Genomic DNA, 12,761 nt, shown 5'->3' with positions numbered 1-12,761 from the left:
AAAGATACTCAGTATAATTAATCAAGTATAAATTACATCCGAGTAAAAACAACTTCTGAAAAAGGAATATCACAATGGAAAAGGATAGCAAGTTAGACACACAAATCACCATAAAATGTGAAGTATTTGTATGTTTTAGTATAGTGCTTGAAGTCTTAGCTAGAGTAATAAGACAAGAAAAGAAATAAAAGTTATACAAATAGGAAGAGAGGAAGCCAAAGTATTCCTATCTGCATATGACATGATTCTATACATAGGAGACCTTAAATATTCTACCAAGAAAGTCTGATAAGTACTTTTAGCAAAGTAACAGGATGCAAAATTAACACGCAAACATCAGTAGCTTTCATATGTATTTATGTATGAAGTCTGGAAAACAAAACATCTCAATTCATAATAGTCATAAAAATTAAAATAAAATACCAGGGAAAAAATATCACTAAGGAAACAAAGGACCTTTACAATGAAAACCTCAATGCGCTGATGAAGTCAAGGGAGACACTAGCAGATAGATAGACTGCCCAGTTCATGGACCAGTGGAATCAATACTACTAAAATGGCCATCCTACTTGTGCTGGTTGAATGAGAATGGCCCCCATAGGCTCATCTATGTGAATGCTTAGTACCACTTAGTGGAGCTCCTTGGGGAAGATTAGGATATGTGGTCTTGTTGGAGGAGTTATGTCACTGTGAGAGGGTTTTGAGGTTTCAAAAGCCTGTGCATGCCAGACCCAGTGTCTCTCTCTGCCTACTATATGTGCATATCAGGCTGTAAAACTCTCATGACTCCGGAGCCATGTCTGTCTGCTCCTGCCATGATGACCACGGACTAACCCTCTGAAACTGCAAGCAAGCCTTTGGTGAAATGCTTTCTTTTATAAGTGTTGCCTTGTTCACAGTGTCTCTCCATGGCAATAGAACAGGAACTCAAACACTATCAAAAGTAATCCATAGATTAAATTTAATGCAATCCCAATCAAAATACCAGGTCCTTTCTTCACAGACATAAAAAAAAATAAAGGAAATCTCAAAATGTATGTGGAAACACAAAAGACCAAGCCAAAGCAACAGTGAACAAAAGGAGGTGTCACCATGCCTGATTTCAAGCTACCCTACAGAGCCATAGCAATGAAAATAGCATGATACTGGCACAAAACAGACACATAGATCATTGGAATAGGATAGAGGAGCCAAAAACTCTCTACATAACTATAGCTGTCTGATAAGACAACAAAAAATACTCTGGGAAAAGACAGAAACTTCAACAAATAGTTCTGAGAAACCAGGTCTTCAACATAGAAAAATATAAAACCGCATCCTTACCACTCACCCTGTACCAAACTTACAATGGATAAAGGACCACAATATAAGACTTTTTACCCCAACCCATTAGAGAAAAAAAGTAGGAAAAATGCATAGACAAGGACTTTGTGAATAGGACTCTGGTCGTGCAGGAATTAAGACCAATACGAGATAAACAGGAGCTCAGGAAACTAAAGGGATTCTACCCAGCAAAATAAACAGTCAACCATGTAGAAGAATATTTGTACACTGTGTGAAGATGTGTTGCTACGATTGGTATAATAAAAAGCTGAAGGGCCAATAGCCAGGCAGGAGAGAATAAGTGGGAATTCTGGGAAGTGAAAGTGAGAAGGGTTCTATGCATGCTGAGAGTTACCAGCCAGGTGTGGAAGAAGTAGGGTGGGCAGTATGGAGATGAGGTGATGAACCATATGCCAGAACACAGATTGTAAAATATGGGCTAATTTAAGTCACAAGAACTAGCTAAGGCCAAGCATTCATAGTTAACAATAAGTCACTGGTCTCCGTGTCATTAGTTCCAGGCTGGTGGTTCTGATGACAAAGTATGCTAACAGACAGCCAGCAGAATGGCAGAAAATCTTTTCAGCTATAAAGAGGGTTCGTGTCTGGATTATACAAGGAACTCAAAGAACTAAACATCATGAAACAATACAGCTGAAAAATAGGTTGTGGAACTTAACAGAAAGTTCTCACAGTGGAAACACAGTGGTTAGTAAACACTTTTACCTGCTCAAGATCCTTAGCCATCAAGAAAACACAGATTAAAACCACATCAAAGACTCTGTTGTATCCAATCAGAATGGCCCCCAGGAGCACAAATGATGGCAAATACTCCCATGGGTAGGGGAAAGGCAGATGCTTACAGGGTGTTGGGGGGATGCGCAAAGCAGTGAAGCCACTTTGGAAATCAGTATGCAGGTTTCTCAAGCAACTAGAAATGGATCTACCATATGACCTAGCTCTACCACTCCTGGGCATACACCTAAAGGTTTTTATGTCCCACGAGAAAGATACTTGTTCAACATCTTCATAGATGTTGCTGCTCCATCCACAATAGCTAGTGAGTAGAAACAACCTACATGTCCATAAACTGACAAATAATGAAAAGGTGGCAGCGACACACAATGGAATAGTGTGTGTGTGTGTGTGTGTGTGTGTGTGTGTGTGTGTGTGTGTGTAAATGAACAAAGGGACAGGGAGATGAGGAAGAGAAGTAGGATGAACAGAGATGGGAGGAAGAAGAAGGAGAGTGTGAAGATGGAGGGGAAATCCGGAAATCCTTATATCTTTCAGGTGAAGCCTTGCAAGCTACCTCAAGTTTTTGAAACAAGTTTTCAAATAAATGTTCTGGAAGGAACCCAGCTTCATTCACTTAAAGCAGATTCACATAAACTAGTAAACTGGTTGATTGCTTACTTAAAGGCAGTAGACCTTTTTACATATGCTCATCAGTAGCAGTTGTCACTGCTGGTAGATTTAGTACATGATCCAGGATATACGGGACTTAGACATATATATTGCACACACATGCACAAGTACACAGGCATGCACACACACACATGTACAGATTCGTGCACACACTCTTAAACAAAGGATCTCATACTGTAGAGCCAAGAGATCATCTTTGTGGTTTGCATCCTCAGTCACTGTAATTTTTTTTCTTTGCCAAAATACATGTTTATATTAGCAGTCATTTGTTTTCTTGAATTAATTTGCTTAAGTGGGGAAAGTGCACAGTATTTTTGCAAATACATCATACCACAAACCTTAACACCAGCCCCAGGGGACAAGTGGCTGCTTCAAAGGCTCCCCACGTGGATTATTTCCCTTTAACATGTCCCTTATTACACAGGACTGTAAAAATACCTATCACAGACAGAGAAAAAAAAAGTCACCTTTTAAAAGGCTTACCAAAATAATGTGGCTTAAAGGCTTTAATATTATATATTATGTGTAATAAAATTATCCTCTGTCTCATATTTCAAATAATCAGCTCTTCTCTGTGAATCTCTTGATCCTGTGTGCAAGTAAATCGGAGTTTGATGCTATCAAAGACATGATCTGAATGCACAATAGAACAGCATTAAAATTGCCAGAGGTGTCTTCGTGATTAGACCATTGAACACTGGAGATAAAAAAAAATGACAGTGTTTGGTAGCCAAGATATTTAGAAAATGGGAACTCACCTCCTATCTGCCTGCAGAAAGTGAGAGCCACCCTGGGGCCTTCACCCTTCCTGACTTTCAGACTTCACAGTTAGCTGGGACACAAGCCTGGCAGCAAATCAGGAACACGTGACTGTCCATTTACAGGGTGAGAAGTGTGTATCAGGCCCTCTGTACCAGGCACCCCTAGTTAAGGTGACATAGCCCTAAAAATGGGCTGGGAATTGAAAAAGACTTTTTTTCCTAACTAACGTCTAGTCTAGTTCCTTGGGACTTTTCTCAGCTAGGCTCAGCCTTGGCTTAGGAGCCGTCAAACAGCAGTGTTACTTAGAGTTCAAGGCCACATGCCTGTGTTGATGCACTCTCCATGTAGTGCCCACCTGAAAAAAATCGTCTTTGTCTGATCATATCTGAAAATACTTCATCTTCCAGCCTTTGTGGGAAGGAAGGATCCTGCTTCTGGGAGCTTCTTACATACTTAGACACTTCCACGTGGACCACAGACCCTGCTTGCTTTTCAATATCATTACCCTTTGAGTGAGATATGTCTGGAAAGCTGCTGCCTGTGCTAACTGAGGAGTTAGTAGTCACTGTGGGCAGTAGGACCTAGCTGAAGAGAGTGGGACCCTGGAGGTGGGTGCCTGGAGGTCTACCATGCTAGCCTTACCCTACCATGTCCTTTGGCTTTGTGCTGGCTGTGATATGAGCAGCGGCCCTCCACCGCCCCATCCTCCCATTGCATGACAATTGGGCCCGATGCATAGGACCAAGTGGCTGCATCCTGAACACTAAAACAATTAACCATAATCCCCCCCCTTAATGATTTCTGTCTGGTGTTTGGTCACTGCACCCAGAAAAGCAACAGAGACCATTGCTCTCTGTAACTTGTATACTTGCCTGATTCAGTGTCCCATATAGTCACCTCCTCCCATCCCCTTGTTCTTTCTCAGAACCACAAAATCTCAGTATATGTCCAAAATAAGTGCAGTTCGGATCAAAGTCTAACAGATGTCTGACCACTGTAAGTGGGGTCCAGTTTTCTTTATCTGACAGCACAGGCAATCCAGTATTTCAGGCAAGACATGACGAGCATGGAGGTGGCCGCTCACTCCTCTGTCCTTGCTTTCACGTCTACACTACACATCAGCCACAGTGTCCAAGAACAGTCCCCACCTTCATGACTTGACTCACAGGCCTGTGGCCTAAGGGGCCACAAGACTTGTACTAAACCAGCAGAGCCAGTGAGCCAACCAGCATTTACAGACTGGTGAAAGCAGGGACCCCTGACCTACCACACACCCACCTCAGTCACACTCTTACCTCTCATTTCTGTCGCCGAGGAGCCATTGGACCAGGCTGTCCATTTGTTCCTGTGCTTACTGATTTCTTGTACTTTGCAGACATACTGCCCTTGATCTGCTGGCCGGAGTGTGAGGACAGACAGCCTGTATAGTACTCCCCGACGCTCCTCGCGCAGGCGCAGCCTCTGTTGATTGGCAATACGGCTGAAGTTCCCATAGTACTGAATCACCCGAAGCTTGGTCATCTTCACCATCAAGGCCTCCTGGGAACCATCAGGGGCAAAGAACCAGCGCACAGCCAGCAAGCTGTCCTTCCGCCTCTTCTGGGAGACGTGGCAGAGGAGAGTGGCATTTTCCCCTTCCAAGTAGTCAACCACAGGTCCTGGGGACACAGTGACATTGAGAGCACCACATACTTCTGCAAATGAAAAGAGTAAAGGGAGGAAAGATGAATGAAGGTAGCAGCCAGGCCATTGCCAGGAGGCAGGGATACCCTGCATGCCACTAGCATCTAGATACTCTGTAAGGCCAGAGAAGCAATGGCCTCCATGCTCTCTACACTCACTCCCCATTGTCACTCTGACCAAAGGGCCTCACGGGTACCCAAATTCTTATCTGTGATGGTCTCAGTCACATGATGGGTCAAACACTGGCCATCCAAACAGGCATTGGTATCAAAAACATTTTAATCTGCCACTAACATCTGACTTGGAGAATCTCTTGAAAGCTCAGCTCATACCCCCTCTTCTCCAGTAACCCCCCTCCCAAAAGAGTGTTTTAATCCACGACGGCAGGGCTTGGGTCACAGCTATTTAATTCAGGCTAGAAATTCAACCTGTGATGGCTTGTCAACCAACCAGGAGACTGAATCTGACTCTCCCTAGTCACTTCCTTAGTCTCAGTGAGTCCATCTCTAGGCAATCATGGTCAAGCAGAGGGCTACACCAGTGCTAGTCAGCTGGAATGACACGGGATTCTCAGTGTTTTCTTTGGACTCGGGATCTATGAACCCAGAATTGAAGCCCACAAAGTAAAATAAAAAGTGAAGGAGTCTCTGGAACCAGAGGGATATGGGGCTCTCCCAACACCCCAGAAGATGCTTCAGAGCTCCAGGTCCTATCCACTACAACCTGCCCTTTGGTTTCTTAGTTCAAACCAACCCAGGGGTAGCCCACACGAAGTTCAGTTCTACTCCCGAGCTGACTGACCTTCAGGGGTGCACCTCAATAGCCACCAGGGCATCCAGACTATCTACACTGTTGCCTTTTTCATGAACCACTTCCTGTGCTGCATCATGGGTGATACAACACAGCCATGGCACCCTGAAGCTCATGGGAGGGCCTTCTCACATGCAGGTATCCTTAGAACCCTTCTAAACCACAGCTTTCTGCAGGGTCCCAGGGTAGCACAGGAAATCACTTGTCAAGGCATAAGTGCTTGAGAGACCTTACCATAGACTGGACAGAAGGTGGCCTTCTTGCTAGAAGGATCCCCAACTTAGCACAGGCTATCACAGGTCACAACAGGGTACTTAAGTGGCCTAACCAAAGGCTTTTAGAAAATAGCCATCCTCACAATAACAGTCATTGATTGAATGAACAGATCCATCCATTCATGAGGACAGGGTCCTAACCACTTCTTAAAAGCCCTATCTCTTAGTATCTCACAATGGGAATCCGATTCCCACCCGAGTTTCTGAGGATAAACCACATTCAACCCACAGCAGCCACGCTCTTGATTGTTTTTAATAACTTAACATTTGGAGAGTTATGTTCTGAGGACCACCCTTTTAGCTTTTGCCAGGTGCTCAACTCAGGACCCTCCAGAGTAATGTAAGAAGTTAAACTCAGTTATATCCATCAGTCCCTTTTGTTGAGCAAGGTAACGTTCCCAAGGAGGGTTGGGACAACATATATTGAGAGGTATTATTCAGCACCCACCCGACACCATGACAGCCTTTGGTTAGGGGAAAGGCCACTGAGTGCCATGCACCTGTGTGAGGTCCCCAGTCAGTTCTCTCCAGCAATGAGGGACTGAGCCAGGCCAGGAGATACATGAGAAATACAAATCAGCAGGTATCCGAGAAGGCCTGCCTTGGGCTTAGGGACCTCAAGTGTCACTTTACATGGCAAGGGGCACTGTGCACTGATTAGGTTAAGTCTGTCTGGGAGTGTCCTATGGGCTGTTCCCCGCCTTCCCCAGGGCCAGCGCCTTGTTGTGAGACCACAGCGGTCCACGCCTCCTGTGTATCTCGCCCACCTGGCTGGCAACTGGCTCATGTGGACAGCACTTCCTCCTGACAGCAGAGGCTCATCTGGAGTGCAGCTAGCCTGCTGTGGGGGTTCCCTGGTGAATAAGGAGGCATCTGAGACCCCTGGCTGACCCCATTCCATTAGCCACCGAGATCTGGACAGGAGAGAGAGCACCAAACTGCAGCGGCTGGCTTACAGAATCCAAGGCCGGGCTGACCCACTGGAGCCAGAGGGGCTGGGAACAACATGGGTGGGATGAAAGCAGCTGAACCCTACGCTCCAGGCTCCCCCTGTTAACTCTACACAAGGAGGGGATTATTTATAGTGACTGAAACAGAGAGAACGTGCCAAAGCGTTCCAGTCCCCATGGGAGGCCAGATTCCATCCTGGAGACAAATTTGTAACCCTTCCCCTCCTGTCCTTGTGTGGCTCAGGCTCAAGGCCCTATCCCCTGCTTCCGGAAATGAAGGGACTGAGCTGAGATGGCAGCAGAGGGACTGTGCTAACCTCCTCAGACAGCACCCTCTTTTCTTACCATGCCTTTCTGCCTCCTTTCACCTCGTGTTCTCTTCCAGATGGTCCAACCTCGTACCTCCCATGGGAGTGCGAATGCATTTGCCGTGGGCTGCATTGTGAAGAACCTCAGGCTATTCACACATTGAAGTACTAACCCCTAGTACCCCCAAATGTGGTGTTCCTGCAGGTAAAGACTAAGTTAAATGAGATCCGTAGGGTGTGCCCAGAGACAATGTGGACCAATTTGACTGGTGGCCATATAAGAAGATACACATACAGAGACTGTACATACAGGAAAAAGACGCCACTGCATGCAAGCAGACAGAGAGGCCCTGGGGATCACCCACGCACCCACCTTCATCTCAGATTTCACCCCTGTTAGTCAATACATGTTTATTGTTAAAGCTACTTGATGTGGTAGCAGGCAACTGTTGATGAAGGCTCACCCTAACTCTTCACCTGCCACCCGCCCTGATCCTTCCATACACACAAAAAGGTGTGGAGATATTGAACCTGAGATGGCTAAGCACCTCAGGCTCTGTCAGAAAAGCTTTGCTGAAAGTCACAGGCTCTCAGAAATGGGGTCCCCTGTCAAAGCCAGGTGCCCCAAGCAAGTACCCTCCAGCGCTGGAGCTGAGCTGAAGGTTCCTTATGCCAACCAAGCATATACATATGGAAGCTCAGCTTATGTGCAGACAGCTGGAGCACTGGCCCAGCCAGGAAAGGATAAGCACAGACAAGCATAGACTTTTATAAGTTATTCTTTCAATACTGTAGAGAGAAGCTTGAACTGTTCCTGCCCCACAATGTTCATTGTGTCCCCTGTGGTATAAAGGGGGAAGAGAGCAATAGGAGGTGTTAGGATAAAGCTTGTGGGAGACCTTGCATGGGGGATCTCGTTGGATTCCATGGCAGGTGAGGGTGACCGAGGTGGAGAGACAAATACGCCAGGAAGACAGAGCTTAAGTGAGAAGTTTTATTAGAGAGGGGAGAGAAGGGGGAAGGCAAGAGGTTTAAAGAGACACAGAGAGAAGACAAAAGAAAAGACAGAGACAAGAAAAGTCCTGTTGGGAAAGAGAGCAGCCAGAAAGAGGAGAGACCAGAAGGAGAACAGAAGTGGGCAGGGTCTGTCTTTTAAAGGGGTCCTTTGCACCTATGTGCAGACTATGCAAACATGGAACCCTGGACTGACCAGGGTACTGCCTGAGGGTATTCTGCCAGGTGACAGGGGCAGGCCAGCATAATGCCTGAATGCTTACAGGGGGCATGGCTGGCTGGGGCAGGGTGGGTGGGCATACAGGCCAGACAGACTGAATAGCAGAGCTTGAACCTGTGGGCAGGAAAAGAACACTGAGTAAATGCTGGTTCAGCATGAGGGACCGCACAGGGCAGATGTCACCCTTTATCTAGCTGAGATAATGTGGCCACCAGGCAGGGCTGACCCTCACTCCCTGACCTAAAAACCTGTCACATTAGCCTGAAGCAGAAGGTAAATGCTTGCCTTATGAGCTTACACTGCAGAGAACTAAGGTGAGAAGTAGGCTCCCTCCACACTGTACCTACCTCCTTGCTCAGGGTTTCTACCTCCCCCTTGTCTCCATTGCCTCTATTGACCTTATGGAGCTCATAGCCTAGTGGGCCACAGAGCTTCAACAGGACAAAGGAGGGAGATGCAACTACAATGTCACTGGCCATGGAGGAAGCATGCAGTGTTTTAGGAAATCGTGCAACAAGCCTGAATCTGGCCTCGGGGTTAAAGAGAGCTAAGAATATGGCCACGGGCTGAAGGCTATCTGGAAATTGATGAAGCAAAAACTCAACAGCCAAGAATGACCTCCAAGGAAGAGGGTCTCACTATGCAGAGTCCCCGAGGCAGGAAGAACCAGGTGCAGGCTGGAACTGGAAAGATGGCTATCCCTTTGTGAACTTTGTCCCACTGTGGCCTAGACTGGTGCCCCTTCCTGTTCATATAGTCCTCTGGCAGGGACTCTTTACCCCAACCAAAAGCCAGTTCTTAAAAGAGGAAGGTGACAATGGATGACATTGATCCAAACAGAAAGACAAGACTCCTGTAGCCATGATTCCATTCCTCCAACATGCATGTGCTCTGATGCTAGAAAATCCCAGGCATCCCTCAAGGGCTGGGCCCTAGAAGTCAGATGGTCCCAGACCTTTCCAGTTGCCAGAGAAGAAACAGTGAGCAAAGAAATGCTGGGTAGAGAGCCTTGGCTGGTGTCCTACAGTGTCCTGGCTGGAAACATGCTGCTGTTAGGAATGGGAAAGAGAGTCTTTTCAGAGTTAAGTGCAAGTGTAGCACTGTGCTGAGCTATAAGCCTGCATGCATGAACTGTGGGGAAAGAGCAACAGAAAGTGACCCCACACTGCCCTGGAGTAGGGTAGGCTCCATGCACATAAGAGCAGCAAGAACACGGGTGCCCACTGGCTTCAGCCTTTACTGAACATTGTTTGAAAGTTTAATATATTTTAAGAAAATCCCCTACGAGTTACACTCTAGTTTGTGCCTCTGCGTGAACCCCGGGTTCCTGGGGATGAGACTCAGAGTTTAACCACTGCTTTGTGTTTTGGTGCATCATGAAAGGGATGCACACAGCTCTCTTCTGCGAGCAAATCCATGGAGCTCCAGATGGCAGTGTCTTCTCTTGAAGCAGCCTTCAGGTTCAGGGAGCAAGGGCTTCATCCCCCATGCAGAAGCAGCCAGAGCTCCGAGCACACCAGAAAGGTGGGTATGGCACTAAGTGTGGCCTGCCTTCCCCTCTGCCTAAAGAAATGCTCCACTCATTTCCAGGAGCCAGGAACTCCTCAGTGACAGCAAAGTGCTGTCTGATGCAGGACAGATCTCTGAAGAAGTACACTGCCTTGAGTGAGAGTTTGCAGCATCAGGGGCTGCTGAGACACACCAAGCAGAGGGACCTCTAGACCTAGCGCACACAGCACTCACTGTGAGTGAAAATCGTCACCTAAAAATGCAGAGATGCACTTCTGCTCAAGTGAGCTTCAGGCCAAACACAGTTCTAAGGCAATCAGAAGTATTTCCTCAACTTATCTTCATCAGTTGCCAATTCTCATTTTACAGACGAGACTGAAGCCCAGCAAAGCTGAGCAGTTTGCTCAAGCTCACACAGCACAAAGCCTAGATGAAATTCAAACCTGGGAGAGCTGACTTCAAATGGTACCATGGCCTGGATTTAGTACCTACTTGGACTGTGAGATGAACGGTAGGATTGAGTGATCAATAAACTCCCATTCTACCCACTAAATGGAGGTGGAAGGTTCTGCAGGCTAGGAGTGTGGGTTTACACATTAAGCATATGTGCTGGGCTTTCCCTTGCAAATGGAGGTGAGGAATCTTGGAGGAGGCATTTAAAAGAGTGGGTGACAGGCCCGGCGTGAGGGCCACACAAGCAGAAGCTACTGGGTGGCCCTAGGTACATCCAGGATAGAATCTAAAGGATTCAGCTTTTCAGGTCTATGTCTCTGTTCTTCATTTTTTAAAAACTGGCGACAAAACAGTACAATCCTCAGAGGCTGATGGGCTGATAAGCTGCACCAACGTTTTGTGAAGTACTTGGATCAATAAATACTCGAGGTTCTTATTTTGTGATTAAATGAGATGGCGTGCCCCTGGCACTGGTAGTAGTCGCCTGGGAAATGGGAGCCACTAATGTATCTATGACTATTATTCCAGCCAGCACGGTCCCAGGGAGCGAAGAGAAGGCTCTTCAGCGACTCTAAGCGGGAACTGTAAAGCTCCAGGCAAGCCAGCAAAGGTGGCACCCAAAGTGTTTGTGACAGAGGACCCCGCTGGGTGAAGCCTATGACATCCTCTCTAAACAGGTCTGACTATCTCAGAATACTCAAGTGTTAAGTTCTCAGTGCCCACGATCCGATCACTCCTGGCCTCATTTCGGAGCGTCTCCAAAGATAGTTAAAGGAAAGTTGGTGCTGGCAGCAGCTGCGGGTCCCTCTTGCTACGGAAGACAGAAAGAAACCGCCAACTTAGTGCTCCGGATCCGGCTGGCTTCTCCCTGTGCTCCGCGGCCTGCGGCTCGGAAGGGACCCGGGTCCCCACCGCCGGACGGCGTCAGGACCAGGGAACCGCGGACACCGGGGTCGGCGCTCTTGCGCCGCCACGATCACCCAGGAGGAGTGCGCCGCCAGTAACCCGCGTAGCCCTGGCCTCCCCTCCCGCTCGAGCCTCGGCCTCCCGCGCAGCCTCCCGCCGCGCCGCGCTTACCCGGGGCCGGACACCACAGCACGGCCACCGCCAGCGCCAGGAGCCACAGCCGCATCTTCCCGCCGCCGCCGCCGCCGCCTGCCCGGCGCTGTGACCCGGGAGAGCGCCTCCGCCCGCCCGGCCCGAACCGGCCCGGCCCGCCCCTCGGCCTCCTGCCACAGCCCAGGCCAGCGCTGCTGGGTCCCTGGGTCCGCGCCGCCGGGTTGGGGGAACGGCCTCTCCATCAACTGGCTCAACCAGCCCACGGTGTCCCATTTCACCACGCCCATGTCTCAGATAAGAAAACTGAGGTGACCCGGAAGATTCAGGGCATACAGACCTGAGGGCATTGTGATCTCCTTGAGGCCTTTCGGTCTCCTCGACGGCCCCACATGATTATTCCTAAGAGGAGTCCGTCCGTGCATCTATGGATCCGACCCTGTTCATCCACAAACCCTGGCCCTGAATCTCACTCATTCGCTCCCCAGGCGCTGGCACTGAGGTTTATAGCAGTTAGAGAAAGTCTATTTCTGCCCTGAACTTGGAGAAGGAGCTGGGAGCTGGCTGATGATCCTTGGAAAGTTTAAGGGTTCACACAGAAAAGTTTGGAAACTATAGGCAAGTATAGCCGTTTAGGGCTCCCTATCCCTGGGCCTGGCTTGCAGGTATTAGGGAACTTTGCAGGAATGTACCTGTGTTTTCCACCTGTTGGTGTCTTGCAGGGCAATGGTCTCTCCTAGTGGTGTGTACCAAATAGGTTAAGTTTGTCACCCAATGCCTGAACATCAGCGATCACTTTGCGACAGTTATTTGGGGCTCCTTTATGGGGTTTCAGAAAAGAAGAGCAACAGCCAGCCAGTAGCCCTTGTGGGACCCTGGAAGCGGGAAGAAGGGCGACCTGGAGAATAGCAGACGTCCTGCCAGCCGATACCAAACCCAGGATGACTCCAGAGCGGACCATCCACTCTTG

At 48.1% G+C, this 12,761-nt stretch overlaps 1 protein-coding gene across 1 annotated transcript in view; it reads right to left on the bottom strand.

Moving 5' to 3' along the window:
* Positions 1–11,958, bottom strand: part of Vstm4 (V-set and transmembrane domain containing 4) — an 83,383-nt gene extending 71,425 nt beyond the window's left edge. The window contains exons 1-2 of the mRNA XM_051202568.1: positions 11,813–11,958; positions 4,809–5,207 (exon numbers count right to left, since the gene is read on the bottom strand). Of these exons, the coding sequence (XP_051058525.1) occupies positions 4,809–5,207; positions 11,813–11,867 (454 nt within the window). The 5' untranslated portion in view covers positions 11,868–11,958. The remainder of the gene's footprint in view (positions 1–4,808; positions 5,208–11,812) is intronic.
* Between the last annotated feature and the right edge of the window lie 803 nt (positions 11,959–12,761).

The sequence above is a fragment of the Phodopus roborovskii genome, unplaced genomic scaffold (assembly GCF_943737965.1).
Source record: "Phodopus roborovskii unplaced genomic scaffold, PHOROB, whole genome shotgun sequence".
Classification (NCBI taxonomy): domain Eukaryota; kingdom Metazoa; phylum Chordata; class Mammalia; order Rodentia; family Cricetidae; genus Phodopus; species Phodopus roborovskii.
This window is presented reverse-complemented; position numbering and strand designations above follow the sequence as displayed.